Source organism: Narcine bancroftii, chromosome 12 (assembly GCF_036971445.1).
Source record: "Narcine bancroftii isolate sNarBan1 chromosome 12, sNarBan1.hap1, whole genome shotgun sequence".
Classification (NCBI taxonomy): domain Eukaryota; kingdom Metazoa; phylum Chordata; class Chondrichthyes; order Torpediniformes; family Narcinidae; genus Narcine; species Narcine bancroftii.
Genome location: NC_091480.1, coordinates 67,365,070 through 67,386,307, shown reverse-complemented (window position 1 = coordinate 67,386,307; position 21,238 = coordinate 67,365,070). Strand labels below are relative to the sequence as shown.

The 21,238-nt window shown below is 45.8% G+C and overlaps 1 protein-coding gene across 6 annotated transcripts in view; it reads left to right on the top strand.

Annotated features, from left to right (window-relative positions):
* Nucleotides 1-21,238, top strand: part of LOC138747444 (RNA-binding motif, single-stranded-interacting protein 2-like) — a 227,309-nt gene that overhangs the window by 181,850 nt on the left and 24,221 nt on the right. For all 6 annotated transcript variants that reach the window (XM_069906672.1, XM_069906668.1, XM_069906667.1 and 3 more), the window contains 3 exons: nucleotides 12,443-12,600; nucleotides 13,796-13,875; nucleotides 14,598-14,707. In XM_069906672.1, coding sequence (XP_069762773.1) covers nucleotides 12,443-12,600; nucleotides 13,796-13,875; nucleotides 14,598-14,707 — 348 coding nt within the window. The remainder of the gene's footprint in view (nucleotides 1-12,442; nucleotides 12,601-13,795; nucleotides 13,876-14,597; nucleotides 14,708-21,238) is intronic.

Sequence of the window (21,238 nt, the reverse complement as noted above, 5' to 3'; positions counted from 1 at the left end):
CACCCTAAAATGTGCTTTGACCAACCACCCCCCCCCCCAACATCTTTGAGAAGGGCTGGTTTAAACTGTCAATGCAGACGAATGCGTTAAACCAATGGTCATCATGTTCTCGGCTTACACCAGAAGTGGCCATTTTGTCAGGTAGCTGCTAAAACTGTTGCCACAAAGTTGGAGCAGGAGTTGACCTGTTTGGTCGTTCATAGCTGATTATAATCTCAGCTAATTACACCGCGCCCCACCCCAAAGTATCACTCACCCCCAAGCAAATGAAAAATTGCCTGGTCTGTAAGACCAAGTCCCCTCTTGCTCAGCACGTGGAAGTGCATGGGGACCATTGGGGTAAAGAGACCATTGATATGGTGTGAGCGTTTTTGGATAACCTTCCTGGCATGTATTGTGTCATTGGACACTCTTTACATTCTTCTGGAGTTTCTGCCAGGCATACGATTGCATAAGATGGAGAACTGGGCTTCGTCACCCTTATGAGTCGCTTGCTAATTTGACGTGGACAGTGGCTCACCTTGCCAATGTTCAGTTGGACTGTGTTTCTCTGTCGTTCCTACCTCGCGTCAGAATGACTACAGCCACACAGAGAGGCAGTGCTGGAGACATTCCGACGTCATTGATCTCAGCTGTCACTTAATCAGAATGATCCCACAGAACAATTCCCTGGCCAGCAGCGGGTCCCGACCGAGGTGAAGGGGATGGCACGGGGTGGTTGGAAGCACGTCGCTTTGGGGTGGAGGCGACACCCCGTTACTTGTGTGAGTTTTCCCCCTGCGTCTCAACGAGCTCCGCCTTGCCTGCTTGTATGATGATGGGTTCCTCAGCTGATAAAGTGTTCCATTCCTTTCCACTGATCTGCTTAACATTAAGTCTCGCATTCAGAAGCACAAGGATTAAAATGCTCAGTGACCACAACTACTGTGAAAACAAAACAGAATGAATGGACTGCGAATCACTTCATGTCATGTTGTCACGTTCAAATGGTACCACAAGTCTGCAGAGTATTGTCTGTGAACATCATATAAAGAGTGAGATTTTGAATTGTGAGTTCTAGGCAGTACTGTTGGATTTCCCAGTGTAACACCCATGCTGACGCTGGTGTGTTACAAGTTCTCGCAGTTGCCAACATGTAGACAAGCAGATGCGATCTTTGAAGCCAGCTCTTAAAGGGACACACCACAGCAACAGGAGAGTGTTGCTACTGAATGAGCAATAATTGGACAAGATTGGAGAGTGGTTCTCAACCTTTTTGTTTCCACTCGCAAAGCACCTTAAGTAATTCCTTACTTAAGGTGCCATTGGTGCTCTGTAGTTAGTAAGGGATTACTTAAGGTGGTATGTGAGAGGGGGGGGGGATAAAAAAGGCTGAGAACTATTGAATTAGGAAGATTGCTCTCGGGGGATCAGAGGGGCCTGGAGAGGCTGGTGAAGAACAGAACCCAATGCCCTTTGTGCCTGGTGGTCAAGGTAATCCCCCTGGGTGACTGCCTGGGGTTCCTGGTGGGAGCTGGTCAGGGAGAACTCTGTAAGGGTGAAGAATACTTCCACTGTGTGGACTCCCGCACTTGGACTGCTGGAGACTGGAGGTAAGTGAATGAAGTCTCTTCTCCTTGAGTGTGGTGTTTGGAGGTCCTCCCTAAACACAAGATTCAGGAGCAGAAGTCGGCCCATTGACCCATCGAGTCCTCCCTCTCAGCCCCAATCCCCGGCCTTCTCCCCATAACTCCTGATGCCCCGACTAATCAAATCCCTGTCAATCTCTGCCTTAAATGCACCCAATGAACTCACTTCCACTTTTGCCTGCGGCAACAAGTTCCACAGACTCATGACCCACTGACTAAAGAAATTTTCCACATCTCCGTTTTAAATTGATGCCCTTTTATCCTGAAATTGTGCCCTCTTGACCTAGACTCCCCGACCGTGGGAAACAACCTTTCTACATCGACTCTGTCCAGGCCTTTCAGCGTTCAAAATGTCTCTATAAGGTTCCCTCTCATCCTTCTGTACTCCAACAAGTACAGTTCAGGAGTCGACAGTCATTCCTCATATGCTAATAACCCTTTCATTCCTGGTACATTTGAGTAAATCTTCTGAACCCTCTCCAACACCAGCACGTATTTTCTCAAATACGGCGCAAATGAGGTCTTACCATTGCTTTATAGGGTCTCAACATCACATCCCTGCCCTTGTATCCTCTCCCTCTGGAAATGAACGCCACTATTCACCTTCACCACTGACTCAACCTGGAGGTCAACCTTCAGGGGATTCTGCACGAGGACACCCAAGTCCCTTTGCACCTCAGAATTTTGAATTTTCTCCCCATCTAAATAATCGCCTGCCCATCTATTTCTTCTTCCAAAGTGCATGACCGGACACTTCCCAACGTTGTATTTCATCTGACACCTCTTTTCCCGTTCTCCTCATCTAATGCAGCAAACTGCGATAGGTGGCAGATCAGGATGCTTTAACCCTTTGGACTCTGGCCATTTTTAACCTTTTGTAATATCTACTCCGGACTGGGCCCAGTCCAGTACAAACCAGCTGGAGGTTGGGTATAAAACCAGAACCGGAAAAGCAGGAACACGGAGTGTATGCATTTGTTGGTAGACTCTGAAAACCGGGACACACAGTCCAAAGGCTTAAGTTGCAACAGGATGTAGGTCACAAGAAGTGAGGAAAAGAAGAGTGAACTGGTGCATTTTGGTAAGTCAAAGCAGGTAAAACTTGCACAGTCAATGGTAGGACCCTTGGAGAGTGTGGTAGACCCAAGACCTCAGGGTCCTGGTCCATAATTTACAGAACGTGGAAACTCAGGTTAACAGGGTGGTGAAGAAAGCATTGGCCTTCAGGAGGTGGGGTATCAATCCCAAAAGTTGGGACCTCATGATGTACCTGTAGCTGTGGAAGTCATTGGTAAGACCACACTTGGAACTATGCGCACCTAGTTATGTGAAGGATATTGATAAACTGGAAGGGGTGCGGAGGAGATTCACCAGGATGTAGCTGGGACTGGAGATCTTGAGTTACAGGGAGAGGTTGGAGAGGGTGGGTTTTTATTCCCTGGAGTGTGGGACGTTGAGGCAGGGGTGGGGAGGTGGGGGGAGACACCTTATAGAGGTTTATTAAGTCATGAGGGCTATGGATAAAGTGAACACTCAGCCTTTTCCCCACGGTGGATTCTCAAACTCGAAGGGTGCAGGTTTAAGGTGAGGGGGGGAGATTTAAGAGGGACTCGAGGGGCAAATTTTCACTCAGAGGGTGGTCCGTATCTGGAACAAGCTGCCAGAGGAAACTAGAAGTGGATACATTTACAACGTTCTAACAGATGTGTTAGGAGGAGCAGAAATAGGCTATTCGGCCCATTGAGTCTGCCCCACCATTTAATCCTGAGCTGATCCATTTCCCCACTCAACCCCACTGCCTGTCCTCCTCCCTATAACCTTTGATGCCCTGGCTAATCAAGAACCTATCAATTTCTGCCTTAAATACACCCAATGACCCGACCTCCACAACTGCCCAGGGCAACAAATTCCACAGTTTCACCACCCTCTGGCTGAAGAAATCTCTCCATATCTCTGTTCAAAGTGGACGCCCTTCAATCCTGAAGTTGTGCCCTCTTGTCCTGGACTCTCCTACCATGGGAAGCAACCTTTCTACATCTACTCTGTGCCTTTCAACATTCCAAATGTTTCAATGAGATCCCCCCTCACCCCCAGTTCTCCTAAATTCCAATGAAAACAGGCCAAGAGCTGTCAAATGCTTCTCATACAATAACCCTTTAATTCCTGGAATCATCCTTGTGAACTTCCTCCGAGCCGTCTTCAGTGTCAGGCTTTAGAATGATACAGACCAGATGCAGGCAAGTGGGACTTGCCCAGAATGCCACCTTGGTCTGCGCAGACTATTGGGCCAAAGGGGCTGTTCCGTGCTCTCCATCTCTCTGAGATCAGCAGTAGAAGGGGGTCCTGAGACCAGGAAGCTCAGTGACCATGGCCCGTATCTCCACAGACCAAAACTGTCAAGGGGGCATGGGAGTGAAAAGCTCGCTGACCTCTGGGAGGATGAAGAATGCAGTGTGAGTGTTGTCCTTTTAAATTGCTGACGATCACTTGGAAGGGGAATTATCCACTCCCCTCGCACAACACCCAAGGTCACATGGGAAGTGTGGGGTTTATTTTGCCAGTCAGCATGACATCAAAGGCATTGAAAAACTCAGTGAAGAATCTAACAGATGGATGTATAAATGCAATGTCCACACAACCACCACCCACCCCACCCCCCCACCCCACCACCACCACGAGAATGCTAACCAGCCCCAAATTTCTGGTTTGATGTGAGCTTTGAGAAGGCTGTCTTTAAGAAGCTGCCTTCTTTCTTAACTTTACAACGCCCTCGTTCTCTGAGGGAATGCGTGACGTAAGCTCAAATGGAATTTGCTGCATTATTTCCAGCTGTGAAGAGACAAGCAGAAAGATGTCCTCTTTCTCCACCCCTCCCTGAAAGATCTATTCATTAGGATTATCTCCTGGCTTTTGGATCTTAGTGTGTGGTTCCTGTTTGGGAAAGGAGGGGCCGAAAGAAAAGTGGAGTGGGGGGTGGTGGTGGTGGGTGGGGGGGGGGGTGATGTGGGCGGAGTGGAGAGCATGATCGGGAAGAACAAAGCTTTTGAGTTAGCTCATTGACATGATACAACAAAAGCAGCTGTCATAGCACATATTGCAGGCTGGGAGTCTCACAAAAGCTGGCCATGACCTCACTAATTGTTCCATTTTTTATAAATTGGTCTATTGCCAACCACAGAAAACCCAAGAGTAATTTTTTTTCCACCACTTCCTTCTGTGAAGGAACATATCAATTGCTCTTTTTGTCTCTCTCTATGAAAGTGCCCTCAGCTCAAAGGAATGCTTGTAAGACCTATTCAAAGCTGATTCTTTGGGCCGAATTCAGACTGGCCAATTGAGAAAAGAAACACATGCCTCTGTTGACTGCGATAAATCGTATTAAACACTTGTGGAGAATGGCTTCTGGAGTGGAGTTGCCTACACTTGTAAGGCATTGTGTGGCCTGTTTCATTTGTTGTAATTCAGATCGCTGACCTTTTGCAGCTTCAGACTGTTCTGCACCTTGTCCTCTTTCGATCCCCAGATTTTCTTGATAACCCACCATATTTCAGAGGTTTACCTCTCTCTCTCTCCCCCCCCTCCCACCCCCACATACCTCCAAGGGAAGAATTTTTTCATTTCTGAATGGTTCCTTCACCTGACTGCATGCCCCAAGTGCATCCTCAGGTGTTTGTGGGGGTTCGGTATGACCCTGGCCAATTTCTGCAGAGGTGTGCTGACCAGCTAGTGTGGGGGACACCAGTGCCCCTGAGCGTAAAGCCCTGCAAAAGGGAGTGGACACAGCCCACGGCATCACGGGCAAAACCCTCCCCACCATCGAGAACATCTACGTGGAACGCTGCCGTCGGAGAGCAGCAGCGATCGTCAAGGACCCACACCACCCGGCACACACTCTGTTCTCGCTGCTGCCATCAGGAAAGAGGTGTAGGGGCCACACGACTTGTACCACCAGGTTCAGGAACAACTGCTCCCCCTCCGCCATCAGACTCCTCAACGACAATCTCAATCAGGGGCTCATTTAAGGACTCGTACTTGTGCACTTTATTTTTCTCTCTCTGTATTGCACAGTCAGTTGGTTTACATTTCTTTATTTGTTTACGTTTACGTTGAATGCAGTTTTTTTTTGCACTACCTATCTAATTGATACACAGCACGGTTGGCCTAGCGGTTAGAACGATGCTGTTACAGTGCCAGCGATCGGGGCCGGGTTTCAAATCCTGCGGTGTCTGTAAGGAGTTTGTACGTTCTCCCCATGCCTGTATGGGTTTTCCCCGGGGGCTCCGGTTTCCTCCCACCCTTCAAAGCGCACGGGGATTGAAGGTTAATTGAGTGCAATTGGGCAGCATGGGCTCGTGGGCCGGAAGGATGCATTACCATGCTGTATGTCTAAATTTAAATTTAAAAATTAAAAATATTAAGTGGTAATTCTGCCTGGCCTGCAGGAAAAAGTATCTCAGAGTTGTATGTGTTGTCGCGTATGTCCTCTGACAACAAATCTGACTTCAAAGGTCTGGCCTCTCCTGCTGAGTGTTGAAGCACCCCACCCTTTGGAAGAAGGGGTAAGCCAGGCCCGGTTCAAGCGGAGAGTTCAAACAGGTTGGAATCTTCTCTATTGGTCTCACTGGGAGTGGCCTGGAACTTCCACAAGATGGATATCCCCAAAATGTACCAACGGCATTCAAAGGACGGATCACAGTACCTCTCCCGAATGGCCACTCTGATTCACTTAGCCTTCCCCCTATCATCCCTGCACTCACCTACCGCACTGAGATGTGCATGTTTATTCATGGAGATCTCATTGAACCTAGACCTCCATTTGCCTTTGGCATGACGTTGGCCTGATCATCACCCCTTTCCGGTCCAGGGGTGACGCGGTAAACGCAACACTGTTGCTGCGCCAGTGACTGGGACCAGGGTTCGAATTCCGCACTGTCTGTCAGGAGGTTGTGCGTTCTCCCCGTGTCTGCATGGGTTTTCCCCGGGAGCTCCGATTTCCTCCCTCCATTCAAAACGTACCGTGGGTTATAGGTAAATTGGGTGGTCATTTTGGTCCATGAGCCTGTGCTACCCAATTACCTACAACTCCAGGTATGTCTTGAATGATGGGAGGAAACAAGAGCCCTCCCCCCTCCCCCCACCTGGGGTAAAACCCATGCAGACACGGGGAGAACGTACAAACTCCCGACAGACCAGGATTCGAACCCCTGTCCTGATTGTTGGTGCTGTAACAGCAGCATGCTAACCGCCACGCCAACCCTGACACCCTCATAAAATTATGAAGGGGATAGACAGAGTAAATGTAGGTGGGATTTATCCACTGAGGACATGGGCTAAGGGTGAAAGAGGAAAACCTTTAGGGGGAACTTCTCCACATAGAGAATGGTGGGAGTGTGGAACGAGTGAAAGGGGAAATGTTTAGGGGGGGTAGATGAGAGGGAACGTTTTCACATTGAGAGTGGTGGGAATGTGGAACGAGCTGCCAGCTGAAGTGGTGAATGCAGGCTAATTTTTAACATTTATGAAGAATTTGGACAGGTATACGGATGGGAGAGGTATGGAAGGCTACGGACTGTGCAGGTCAGAGGGACTAGGCAAAAAATTTGTTCGGCACAGACTAGAAGGGCCAAAGGATATAAACCAACGTTTCAGGCTTAAGCCCTTTGTCAAAGGTTTGACAAAGACCTCAGCCCCAAATATTGGTTATCTTTTGCTTCCAATAAACGCTGTGTGACCTGCTGAGTTTCTGCAGCACGGTCGTGTATTTCACTACAACCCAAGGGTCTACAGATTTACTCCCCACGGATGCTGAGTGACCTGCTGAGTTTCTTCAGCACAGTTGTGTATTTCACTACAACCCCAGTGTCTGTAGACTTACTCCCCACAGACGCTGAGTGACCTGCTGAGTTTCTCCAGTACGGTTGTGTATTTCACTACAACCCCAGCGTCTGCAGATTTACTCCCTACAGACACTGTGTGACCTATTGATTTTCTCCAGCGCGGTTGTGTATTTCACTACAACCCCAGTGTCTGCAGATTTACTCCCCACAGACGCTGTGTGACCTGCTGAGTTTCTCCACTAACTGGAACGACTGCAGACATGTTTAACTCTCATATCTGAGGTCATCTCTAGCCAGTGAGGGAACGCTGGCAGGCAAACCGAATAAAATCTGTGCACATGGGTTCAGCAGAGGAAATAATAAATGTCAACATAAGTGATGGGGTTTAGACACGTCTAAACCTGGAGCACAAGGGGGTTTTGAGGGGATCTGAGGAAGAATTTGAAATTTAAACATACAGCGCTGTAACAGGCCCTTTCAGCCCACGCACCTGCGCCACCCAATTTACACCCCATTAACCTACTCCCCAATACATTTTGAAGGGTTTTCCCGGGGAAAACGTACAAACTCCTTTCAGACAGTGCGGGGTTCCAACCCTGGTCCCTATCGCTGATGCTCTAAAGGCGTCACGCTGACCACTACTCTAACTGTGCTGCCCCTCCTTTCCCCCTGACGGGGATTGGAATTGGAAGCGCACTGCCTGAGGAGACAGCGGAGGCAGGGACCCTCCAAACATTTGCGAAGTGTCTAGACGAGTGCTTGAATCAACAGAGGTAGAGAAGGCCTGTCGACTAAGTGCTGGTGAATGAGATCAGTGCACGTATATGCACATGAGACTTCAGATGCTGGACTCCAGAGCAATCAGCTGGATCAGGCAGCCTCTGTGGATGTAAAGGGGTGGTTGCCGCTCCAGGACCAAGACCCTGCGACATCACGACACGTGGACGATCCCCCTCTCCCTCTACCTCCACTATTACTGCCCAACCCAGCAGTGGGCTGAATGACCATCTTCTGTGGTGTGTGTCTCTTGACTGAGGCAGAGGTGGGTTCCTCACTCCAATGCTGTGCCTGGAGATTTTTAGTTTGTGGCTGAAATTATGTATGTCTGGCTTTCTGGGTTTCTTGGAACAAGAGTCATGGTCTGCTTTAAGCTTTTCCAAAAACTGTAATTCATGCACAGGTTGAAAGTCTCTGCTGAAGCCCTGGGGAAATGTGCATGGTGCAGCTAGCACAGCACTGAAACCTCTCTCCATCTGTGGCCCCGCATTGTCAGAGACTTTCAAACTTCTCCGTCCCAGATTCGCTCCCCCACCCCCGAGAAATTGAACAGCCGTTAACTCTATCGTGGCCCGACTGGAGTTCAGGGAGCCTGGCTCTTTTGTCGGGAGGCTGCCTAGAAATTGGAGCAGGCCACCTGGCGTGGATGGGAAGGATGGGATTGGATGGGAGTTCGGAATGGGAGGGATGGGATTGGATGGGATTTTGGAACAGGAGGGATTGGATTGGATAAGGGTTTGGGGCAGGAAGGAAGGGATTGGTTAGGAGTTTGGAACAGGAGGGATGAGATTGGATGGGATTGGATAGGTTTGGAACAGGAGGGATGGGATTGGATAAGGGTTTGGGGAAGGAAGGAGGGGATTGGATAGGAGTTTGGAACAGGAGGGATGGGATTGGATAGGAGTTTGGAACAGGAGGGATGAGATTGGATAAGGGTTTGGGGAAGGAAGGAGGGGATTGGATAGGAGTTTTGAACAGGAGGGATGGGATTGGATAGGAGTTTGGAACAGGAGGGATGGGATTGGATAAGGGTTTGGGGAAGGAAGGAGGGGATTGGATAGGAATTTGGAACAAGAGGGATGGGATTGGATGGGAGTTTGGGGCCGGAGGGATGGGATTGCATAGGAGTTTGGAACAGGAGGGATGGGTTTGGGTGAGAGTTCAGAATGGGATGGATGGAATTGGATGGGAGATCCGAACAGGAGGGATGGGAGTTTGGGGCAGGAGGGATGGGATTGGATAGGAGTTTGGGGCAGGATAGATGTGATTGGATAGGAGTTTGGAACAGGAGGATGGGATTGGGTGAGAGTTCAGAACGGGATAGATGGAATTGAATGGGAGTTTTGAACAGGAGGGATGGGATTGGATGGGAGTTCCGAACAGGAGGGATGGGATTGGATGGGAGTTTGGGGCAGGAGGGATGGGATTGGATAGGAGTTTGGAACAGGAGGAATGGGATTGGGTGAGAGTTCAGAACAGGATGGATGGAATTGGATGGGGGTTTAAGACAGGAGGGATGGGATTGGATGGGAGTTTGGGGCAGGAGGGATGAACACTAACTAATGGGACAAACTGAATGACCAAGAAGAGATACAAGAAATAATCCTTGAACTGAGTGAATTCTTGTGGACAACTATAGGGCTGCGAAAAGTGAGGTTCATTTAGTTCCATTATGAAAACTCCCCAAAATGGAACCTTTTACTTTTGGCAACCATGAACAAACCTTTGCTCCGGGGTGGGGAAACGTCACCCCCTGCGGGAAAACACACTGATCACCATGTTCTCAGGATCTACCCTCTTACCTCTGAAGCTTCCTGAACTGGGCACTCTGGCCTGGCCCTAAATATAGGAGTGTTTTGTTCATTTCAAGGAATGTAATAAACCTTAAAGAGGCGACCAAATAAGGAAACACCCTGTAACCAGCAAACTAGAAGAATAGCCTTGCAGTTCTCGTCGTGTTTCACCACTTCTGGATGCTCATAGTATAATACCAAAGTATTACTTTAACAGCCTTGTATTGGTTGGATCACAAGTGCACATGAGGAGCGAGAATTTACCTCAAATTGGTGGATTCGAGGGATTGAATTTAAGAGCAGGGAGATTCTGCTGCAACTGTACAAGGTCCCGGTGAGGCTGCAGCTGGAGCACTGCGTGCAGTTCTGGTCTCAAAACTCGAGGAAGGGTGTACTGGCTTTGGAGGGGATGCAGAGGGGGTTCACCAGGCTGATTCCAGAGATGAGGGGTCGACCTACGAGGAGCGATTGAGTCTTCTGGGACTGGACTCGCTGGAATTTAGAAGAATGCAAGAAGATTATGAATTATGAAAGGCGTGGATAAGATAGAGGCAGGTAAATTGTTCCCATTGGTGGGACAGACCAGGACGAGGGGACATAGCCTCAAGATCCAGGGGAGTAGATTTAGGACGGAGATGAGGAGGAACTGCTTTTCCGAGGGTGGGGTGGGAGGAAATCTGTGGAATTCACTGTCCATTGAAGCAGTGGAGGTGACCTCAGTAAATATATTTAAGACAAGGTTGGATAAATTTTTACATAGTCGGTGAATTAAGCGATACGGGGAAAAGGCAGGTTGGTGGAGATGAGCCTTTCACCAGATCAGCCATGATCACATTGAATGGTGGAGCAGCTTTGATGGGCCAAATGGCCGACTCCTGCTCCTGTTTCTTATGTTCATATAGCACCCATCTATGCTACAGGGAAGGAGTGTGACAGCCCGGAACTGCTGTATGAATGAGAAATGGATCTTCCCAGTGGCAGCAGGGAGCGAGAATGGAACTGAAGCTGCCTCTGTAACAGCCTCTCCACACGAAGTGTGCTTTCGGCAGTCGAGAATGACTTGCCTCCTCTTTGGCTTGTGAGTTGCAAGGGACTCACCAACTATTTTGCAACAGGGCTGGTGACAGGAGGGACTGGCAGGTCATGGGCTTCCACTGCTGCTGATGCGGGGTCACCGGTGTGCCGTTGATGGATGAATACAGTATTCTCAGCAGACTTGTATTACAAACCCACCAATACCCACAACTACCTCAACCACACTTAGTCACATCCTTCTTCTGCAAGGATTCTATTCCTTTCCCTCAATTCTCAGTCTCTGTTGTATCTGTTCCCAAGAGGAGGTCTTCCAGTCCAGATTATCCGAAATGTCCTCCCTCTTCCAAAAGTGTGGCTTCCCCTCCACCATCACCTACTCAGCTTCTTCGCTCCAAAGAGAAAAGTCCCAGCTCTACTCACCTTGCCTCATAAGACTTAATTTCCAAACCAGGCAACATCCTGGTGAATCTCCTCTGCACCCTCTCCATAGCCTTCACATACTTCCAGAACTGACCATCCTGGTGAATCTCCTCTGCACCCTCTCCACAGCTTCCACACCCTTCCTGTAATGAGGTGACCCAGTACTGACCATCCTGGTGAATTTCTTCTGCACCCTCTCCATAGCTTCCACACGCTTCCTGTAATGAGGTGACTAGAACTGACCATCTTGGTGAATCTCCTCTGCACCCTCTCCACAGCGTCCACATCCTTCCTATAATGAGGTGACCAAAACTGAACACCATGATCTTAGTGTGGTCTCGCCGGAGATTTGTAGAGTTGCAACATGAACTCCTGAACTCAATCCCCCTATTAATGAAGCCTAGCATCCCATCAGCCTTTTTAACTATCCTATCGACCTCGAGCGATGTATGAATTTGGACCCCAAGGTCCCTCTGTTCATCCACACTATCATCCAGGTGAAGCCAGTGACAGTCATTTGATTGCACGTCAAAGATGGGGCAGTCTGAGAGATGGGTTTCCCCTGATCAGATGTGGTTTTAAAGACCGTCGCGATGTGCTCCATTTGACCACAAGTCAAGGAGGGAGCGGGGGAACCTGTGACTGTTCCAGGAAACCATTGTAAATATTGTCACAAGATTATTTGTGGTGGTGATGTGAAGACACTAGAAACCATGGTTTCCACGGCAATGAGCTTCCTTGATTGGAGATGTATGTCCCACCAGCCATTGACTGTCAACGAGAATGATGGATGGCAATTGGATGCCAGTATGGTCGTTGCGTCTGTGCGCAGGAGTGGAAGGGAGGATGGTTGAGGAGGGGAGGAAAGGTTATGAGATCACATGAGCTAGTCGGCATGGCTGACGCAAACACAGAGCAGTGGTGCAATTTGCCTTTTGCGTTTTCTCTTCAGCAACAAGAGCAGGACCCAACGAACTTGTACATCTCCAACTTGCCGCCATCCATGGATGAGCAGGAGCTACAGAACATGCTCAAGCCCTTTGGACAGGTCATTTCCACCCGGATACTCCGGGATGCCAACGGGACCAGCCGAGGTGTTGGCTTCGCCAGGTGAGAGAGCTTGTCCGCTCAAGCACGGTGATGCACCCCAATTGCCCCTCCTGCAGCCTCATGTCTTTGCTGGCACCAGCCCAAATTCAGCCGGCTTGTGCCTCGACTCGTGCACGTCCCAATGACGTTGATCAGCTTCCAGTTAAGCAAAGTTCCATTCTTAAATTTCCAATTCCAACCCCTCCTCATCTCTGTAACCTCCTGTCAGGTCAGGACCACCCTCAAACTTGAGGAGCAACACCTGATTTTCCGTCTGGCCCCTCTCCAACCAATGGCATTAACATTGACTTGTTCGGTTTCTGCTAGCCCTCTTCCCGTTCTCCCTCCCTTCCCCATCCCTCTGGTTCCTTCCCTCCAGCTCTCCACCACCTTCCCTCTCTATTCACAGGTCCGCCCCTTCCCCCTTGTTTGCTGTTGTGCCCCCCTCTCTTCTCCACCTATTACCTCCTGCCCTGTGGGACCATGCTCCTCCCCCTACCATTTTGTTTGGGCGACTGCCGACATTTTATCCATCCCTTGATGACAGCACATGGAGGAAAGTAAAATAGAGGGTCATGGGTGTGAGGGAAGGAAGGGTTAGATTGTTGTGGAGAAAGTTTATGTGGGTCGTCACGACATTGTGGGCTGAAGGGCCTGTACTGTGCTGGAATGTTTTGTGTTCTAAAATTTGCTGAGCCTGTGGGAAGCAATGGGGGGCGGGGGGGGGGGATCATAGGATGATTGGTTCTTTTAAAAACCTGGCCCAGGCATAATGGGCTGAATGGTCTCATCGTGCCCCAAATCATTCGGCAATTTTGAGGCGAGGTCTATAAAGCAAAGGGGAATGACTATTTGTATAGCACTCGCTTCATGTCGAACCATTGGCAGTGTTCTCAGCCGGTGAAATCAGGCATTGTAGGTTCACTGGGGTAAGGGGATGTTCTCAAATTCAAGTTCCGGGTTTGGCAGGAAGAAGAGGGCAGCTTGCACATTCACTAGAGCTTCCCCAGGGGTACAATGAAACATGGAGCAAGTTTGTTCCCCCAGCTAGAGGGATCTGGGTCTCGTCTCACTGCACCCTCATCTCTTTGAACGATGCTGGTGGGTTGTCTCAAGCCGAACCTCTCCACCGGGACATGGAATGCCCGCACGTGCTTTGGTGTTGCTGCCCCTGCCTTCATGAGGCCCCAGTTCACCCTGTGCTCATTCTTTACAGGATGGAATCCACAGAGAAATGTGAAGCAATCATTGCTCACTTCAATGGCAAATTCATTAAGATGCAGCCAGGAGTTCCAGGTGAGTGAATTACACTTGGATTTCACTCTGCGAAAGGGGTCAGGTGGGCAGGCAAGGCTTTGTTTGGTCACCTAACTACAGGAAGGATATCAATAAGATGGAAAGACTGCAGAGAAGATTTATTAGGATGTTGCCCGAACTTCACGAACTGAGTGACAGGGAAAGGTTGGAGCGTAGAAGAATGAGGGGAGATTTGATAGAGGTATTTAAGACTTTATTCCCTGGAGCATAGAAGAATACGGGGAGATTTGAAGGAGGTATTTAAAATGATGAGGGGGATAGACAGAGTAAATGTAGGTTGGCTTTTTCCACTGAGAGTAAGTGAGATACAAACCAGAGGACATGGGTTAAGGGTGAAAGGGGAAAGATTTAGGGGGGAACATCTTCACACAGAGAGTGGTGGGAGTGTGGAACAAGTGAAAGGAGAAAAGTTTAGAGGGAACTTCTTCACACAGAGAATAGAAGGGGTGTGGAACGAGCTGCCAGCTCGTGAATGTGGGCTTAATTTCAACATTGAAGAAGAATTTGGACAGGTCCATGGATGGGAAGGGTATGGAGGGCTGTGGACAGGGTGCAGGTCAGTGGAAAAAAATGGTTCAGCACAGACTAGAAAGCCGAGGTGGCCTGTTTTCTGAGCTGTGATTGTTCTATGGTTCTATGCCATAGATGGGCAGGACGAGGGAGGGGAGACCAGCTGCCATTTCTCTTGTCTGTTATTGCAGCTCCTTCAGAACCTCTGCTGTGCAAATTTGCGGACGGCGGACAGAAGAAGCGACAGAATCAGAACAAGTATCTGCAGAATGGCCGGGCCTGGCCCAGAGATGGCGAGCCAGTAAGGAGCATATCTTTCCCCTTTCCCCGCCCCACTGTAGACCTCCCTTGTTAACTGCAGAAAGGTAAGGTGCAAGGCGAGTCTGCTGCATTAACCTGGAGCAGCATGGTCGGCGTTTTGATTCGTACAGCGCTGTGACAGCACCAGTGATCAGGATCAGGGCTAGAATCCCGCACTGTCTGTAAGGAGTTTGCTCGTTCTCCCCGAGGCTGTGTGGGTTTTCCCCGGGTGAACCAGTTTCCTCCTACGTGTAATTGGATGGCACGGGCTCGTGAGCCGAAAGGGCCTGCTACCGTGCTATGAGTCTATAACATTTTTAAAAAATTAATTTGAGTAAAAGTTGAAAGATTTTTTTCCGGAGGGAAACTGCTTGAACACTTCTATGTTTTAACATTTAAATCGTTCCATTAAGTCAGTAGGTCCCAAACTTTTTCAGGCCACCACCCCCTTGGCTCCCCCACCCACACATACAATGAGCCACATACAACGAGCACACACCCCTTTCTTGGTATTAGGTCTACTGTAAACTTAAAATAACAAGTAACACTCACCGACCCAGGCATTCCCGTCCCAGCCAGTCACCATCCCCAGCCGTCACCATCCAGATCAGTCACTCCCACCCCCTCCTCACCTGACGGATAGCGCACGATGAGCCTTGCGGGCTGAGTTTGCCAGAAATGTTCGGACCGCCCCCATTTTCCTCACCGTTGCCTTGGCTCTTGTGCACCACCCACTTTGGGAATGACTGCATCCAATCATGCCAGTGGAATGTTTTACCTTTGTAATGTGTGTGCAGGTAAATCAGGGATGTGAGGAGAGAGAGGCAGGCAGCACGTCCTGGGGCCAGGCAACAGGGATGCTGGAGAACCTGACAGGGGCTCAAATGATTTAATGCAGACGTTCCTCTATTGTGCTATTCTGGTGTCCAGTCTTTTCGTTCCAATTCCATTAATATTCGGGCTGGTCCAAGCATCGAAAATCAAAATAAATGCACCAAATGCTGGAATTCAGAAATAAAATCAGAAATTGCTGGAAACACTGGTGGAGTCTTCAGCCTGAAACACGCGACACTGTTTCTCTATCCACAGATGAAACCTGGCCCTCTGAGTGTTTCCAGAATATTTTGTCACCCATAGTGCCCCAGGCATATTCCGGTTCCCTTCTTAACTGTACATCAGAAATAGGAGCAGGAGTTGGCCATCCGGGCCGTCCAGCCTGTTCTGCCATTCAATGAGATCATGGCTGCTCTGACGATCTCCACCTAGATATTGTATGAAATATCCGCCAGTCTCGTCCCACCTTTTTTTCCTCCATATTATTAAAGATATGTAATAGTTGCCTCTGCCAAAGAAAATAGAACATTACAGCCCTCAATGTTGTGCTGACCCATATATTCCTTAAAAAAAGTACTAAACCCTCCCTACCCTGTAACCCTCTATTTTTCTTCCATCTGTGTCCGTCTAAGAGTCTCTTAAATGCCCCCAACGTTTCAAGCCCCCACAACTCTCTGTGTAAAAACTCCCCTAAACTTCCCTCCCTTCATTTGTAAACGAATCCTCTGGTGTTTGCCGTTCTATTGCATCAAATCTTTTAAAATGTGTGGAGCAAGGATCTGTTCATGGACCCCTGCTCTTTGTGATTTTTATAAATATCCTGGATGAAGAGGCGGGTGGATGGGTCAGTAAGTTTGCAGGAGTTGTGGATGGAGGAGTTGTGCATGGTTGGAGGAGTTGAGGATGGAGCTGAAGGTTGTCGAAGGTTACAAGAGGATATAGACAGGATGCAGAGTTGGGCAGGAAAGTGGCAGATGGACTTCAATCCAGATAAGTGCGAGGTGATGAATTTTGGAAGGACAAACCAGAAGGTTGAGGACAGGGTTAATGGTTGGTTACTTAACAGCATGGATGAACAGAGGGACCTTGGGGTCCAAATCCATACATAACTCAAGGTTGATAGGATAGTTAAGAAGGACGATGGGATGTTGGGCTTCATTAATAGGGGGATTGAGTTTAGGGGTTAATGTTGCAACTCTACAAATCTCCGGTGAGACCACACTTAAGAGTATTGTGTTCAGTTCTGGTCACCTCATTACAGGAAGGATGTGGAAGCTATGGAGAGGGAGCAGAGGAGATTCACCAGGATGTTGCCTGGATTGGGAAACAAGTCTTATGAGGCAAGGTTAGCAGAGCTGGGACTTTTCACTTTGGAGTGTAGAAGGATGAGAGGAGACTTAATAAAGGTCGACAAGATTATGAGAGGCATAGATAGGGTGGACAGGCAGTGCCTTTTTCCCAGGACGGGAGTAGCAAACACCAGAGGACGTCTGTACCAAGTGAAGGGAGGGAGTTTCGGGGAGACGTCAGGGGTTTTTTTTATACAGAGAGTTGTGGGGGCCTGGAATGCCTCGCCAGGGGTGGTGGTGGAACATTGAGGGCATTTAAGAGATTCCTAGACGGGGACATGGATGGAAGAAAAATAGAGGGATACGGGGTAGGGAGGGTTTAGTACTTTTTTTTATTTATTTTTTTTTAATTTTTATTTTTCACACAATAAACCACATTGATCAAGATACATACATTTTTCTTTTCAAATATATACAGTGTCGTTTTCTCCCCCCCCTCCCTCTTCCCATCCCACCTTCCCTACCTCCCCTCCCATTCATTTAAAGTTCAGAATCTAAGATACATTAAACCCGTCAAACAATGTTGTCACTCAATAAAAATAAACAAGAAATTCCACTGAGTCAATTCTTTTCATTCCCTTCTCCTTCTGTCATTTTAGGTGGTAGATGTCCCCGGTAGGTTTTCTCTATTGTGTTTCATGTAAGGCTCCCATATTTGTTCAAATATTGTAATATTATTTCTTAAATTATATGTTATTTTTTCTAATGGAATACATTTATTCATTTCTATATACCATTGTTGTATTCTCAAGTTATCTTCTAATTTCCAGGCTGACATAATACATATTTTTGCTACAGCTAGAGCTATCCTAACAAATCTTTTTTGTGCACCATCCAAATCAAGTCCAAATTCTTTGTTTTTTATGTTACTTAGGAGGAAGATCTCTGGGTGTTTTGGTATATTGCTTTTTGTGATTTTATTTAATATCTGGTTTAGATCTTCCCAAAATTTTTTCACTTTCTCACATGTCCAGATTGCATGAATTGTTGTTCCCATTTCCTTTTTACAGCGAAAACATCTGTCAGATACTGTTGGGTCCCATTTATTTAACTTTTGAGGTGTAATATATAGCCTGTGTATCCAGTTATATTGTATCATACGTAACCTCGTGTTTATTGTATTTCTCATAGTTCCAGAGCATAACTTCTCCCATGTTTCCTTCTTTATCTTTATGTTTAAATCTTGTTCCCATTTTTGTTTAGTTTTACCATTTGTTTCCTCATTCTCCTTTTCTTGTAGTTTAATATACATGTTTGTTACAAATTTTTTGATTATCATTGTGTCTGTAATCACATATTCAAAATTACTTCCCTCTGGTAACCTCAGACTGCTTCCCATTTTGTCCTTCAAGTAGGTTTTCAGTTGGTAGTATGCCAACACTGTATCGTGAGTTATATTATATTTATCCTTCATTTGTTCAAAGGATAATAATTTATTTCCTGAAAAGCAATTTTCTATTCTTTTGATCCCTTTTTTCTCCCATTCTCTAAAGGAAAGGTTATCTATTGTAAAAGGGATTAGCTGATTTTGCGTCAGTATTAGTTTTGGTAATTGGTAATTTGTTTTATTCCTTTCTACATGAATCTTCTTCCAAATGTTGAGCAGATGATGTAATACTGGAGAATTCCTACGTTGTACCAATTTTTCATCCCATTTATATAATATATTTTCAGGTATCTTCTCCCCTATTTTATCTAGTTCTAATCTAGTCCAATCTGGCTTTTCCCTTGTTTGATAAAATTCTGATAGGTATCTTAATTGTGCGGCTCTATAATAATTTTTAAAGTTTGGCAGTTGTAAGCCTCCTTGTTTATACCATTCTGTTAATTTATCTAGTGCTATCCTTGGTTTCCCCCCTTTCCATAAAAATTTCCTTATTATTTTCTTTAACTCCTTGAAGAATTTCTCCGTCAAGTGTATTGGCAATGCCTGTAGCAGTTGCTTTAGACGCAGAGAAGGCCTTCGACAGAGTAGAATGGAATTACTTGTTCAAAGTATTGCAAAAATTCAGTTTACCGGAGAAGTATATTAATTGGATTAAAGCATTATATAAGGGACCGTTAGCGAAAGTGACAGTAAATGGACATGTATCAAAGCAATTTAACTTAAGCAGGTCAACGCGGCAGGGATGCCCACTATCACCATTATTGTTTGCGCTAGCTATAGAACCACTAGCAGAATCGATAAGAAGAGATAATAATATAAAAGGAATAAAAATAAAAGACAGGGAATATAAAATCAGTCTGTTTGCGGATGATGTGATAGTGTACTTAACAGAACCAGAACTATCAATAAAAGAACTATATAAGAAATTGAAGGAATATGGAGAAGTGTCGGGATACAAGATAAACGTAAATAAAAGTGAAGCAATGCCTATGAATAACGCGGATTTCTCAAAATTTAAGGAGGAATCCCCATTCAGATGGCAAACGCAGGCAATAAGATACCTAGGTGTGCAAATAAACAAAAATCTAGGCCAATTATATAAACTCAATTACAATCCACTAATGAAAAAACTACAGGACGATTTAGAGCATTGGAAAGAGCTACCACTAACACTGATAGGAAGGATAAACTGTATTAAAATGAACATTTTTCCAAGGATACTATACTTATTTCAGGCATTGCCAATACAACTGACAGAAAAATTCTTCAAAGAGTTAAAGAAAATAATAAGGAGATTTTTATGGAGAGGGGGGAAACCGAGGATAGCACTAGACAAATTAACAGAATGGTATAAACAAGGAGGCTTACAATTGCCAAACTTCAAAAATTATTATAGAGCCGCACAATTAAGGTACCTATCAGATTTTTATCAAACAAGGGAAAAACCAGACTGGACGAGACTAGAATTAGATAAAATAGGGGAAAAGATACCTGAACACATATTATATAAATGGGACGAAAAATTGGTACAACATAGAACTTCTCCAGTATTACACCATCTCCTCAATATATGGAAGAAGATACATGTAGAAAGAAATAAAATAAATTACCAAATACCAAAACTAATATTGACGCAAAATAAGCTACTCCCTTTTACAATAGACAACCTTGCCTTTAGAAAATGGGAAAAAAAAGGGATTAAAAGAATAGAAAATTGTTTTTCAGGAAGTAGATTCTTATCCTTTGAACAAATGAGAGATAAGTACAATATAACGGGAGATACAGCGCTGGCATATTACCAACTGAGATCCTACTTGAAAGATAAATTAGGAAGCAACTTGAGTTTACCAGAGGGAAGTAACCTTGAATATGTGATTACAGATACAATGTTAATCAAAAGATTTATAAAAAATATGTATATTAAACTGCAAGAAAAGGAAAATGAGGAAACAAATGGTAAAACTAAACAAAAATGGGAACAAGATTTAAATATAAAGATAAAAAAGGAAACATGGGAGAAGTTATGCTCTGGAACGATGAGAAACACAATAAATACGAGGCTGCGTATGATACAATATAATTGGTTACACAGACTATACATTACACCGCAAAAGTTAAATAAATGGGACCCAACAGTATCTGATAGATGTTTTCGATGTAAAAAAGAAAGGGGAACAACAATTCATGCAATCTGGACATGTGAGAGAGTAGAAAAATTTTGGGATGATCTCAATCAGATATTAAATAAAATAACAGAAAACAATATACCAAAGAATCCAGAGATCTTTCTCCTAAGTAACATAAAAAATAAAGAATTTGGAATTGACTTGGAGGATGCACAAAAAAGATTTGTTAAGATAGCCCTAGCTGTAGCAAAAAAATGTATTATGTCAACCTGGAAATTGGAAGATAATTTGAAAATACAACAATGGTATATAGAAATGAATAAATGTATTCCATTAGAAAAAATAACATATAGTTTAAGAAATAATATTGAAATATTCGAACAAGTATGGGAGCCTTACATTAAATACAATAGCGAAAACCTACCGGGAACAAACATTACCTAAGTTGATGGAAGGAGAAGAGAAGAAAAAAATGGACTCAGTAGAATTTCTGGTGTATTTTTGTTGAATGACAACATTGTCTAACTGAATTAATGCAACCTAGATTGTATAACTAAAATGGATGAGAGGGGGGAGGGATGGGGGGGTGGCTTGGGAGGAGGGAGGGGGGAGGGAGAAAAAGACACTGTAAATGTGTGGAAAAGAAAAAGTGTATATCATGGCTATTGTGATTTATGGTGTGAAAAATAAAAAATTTAAAAAAAAAAAAAAAAAAAAAAAAAAAAAAAAAAAGTGTATTGGCAATGCCTGAAATAGGTATTGTATCCTTGGGAAAATGTTTTTTTTAATACAGTTTATCCTTCCTATTAGTGTTAGTGGTAAGTCTTTCCAGTGCT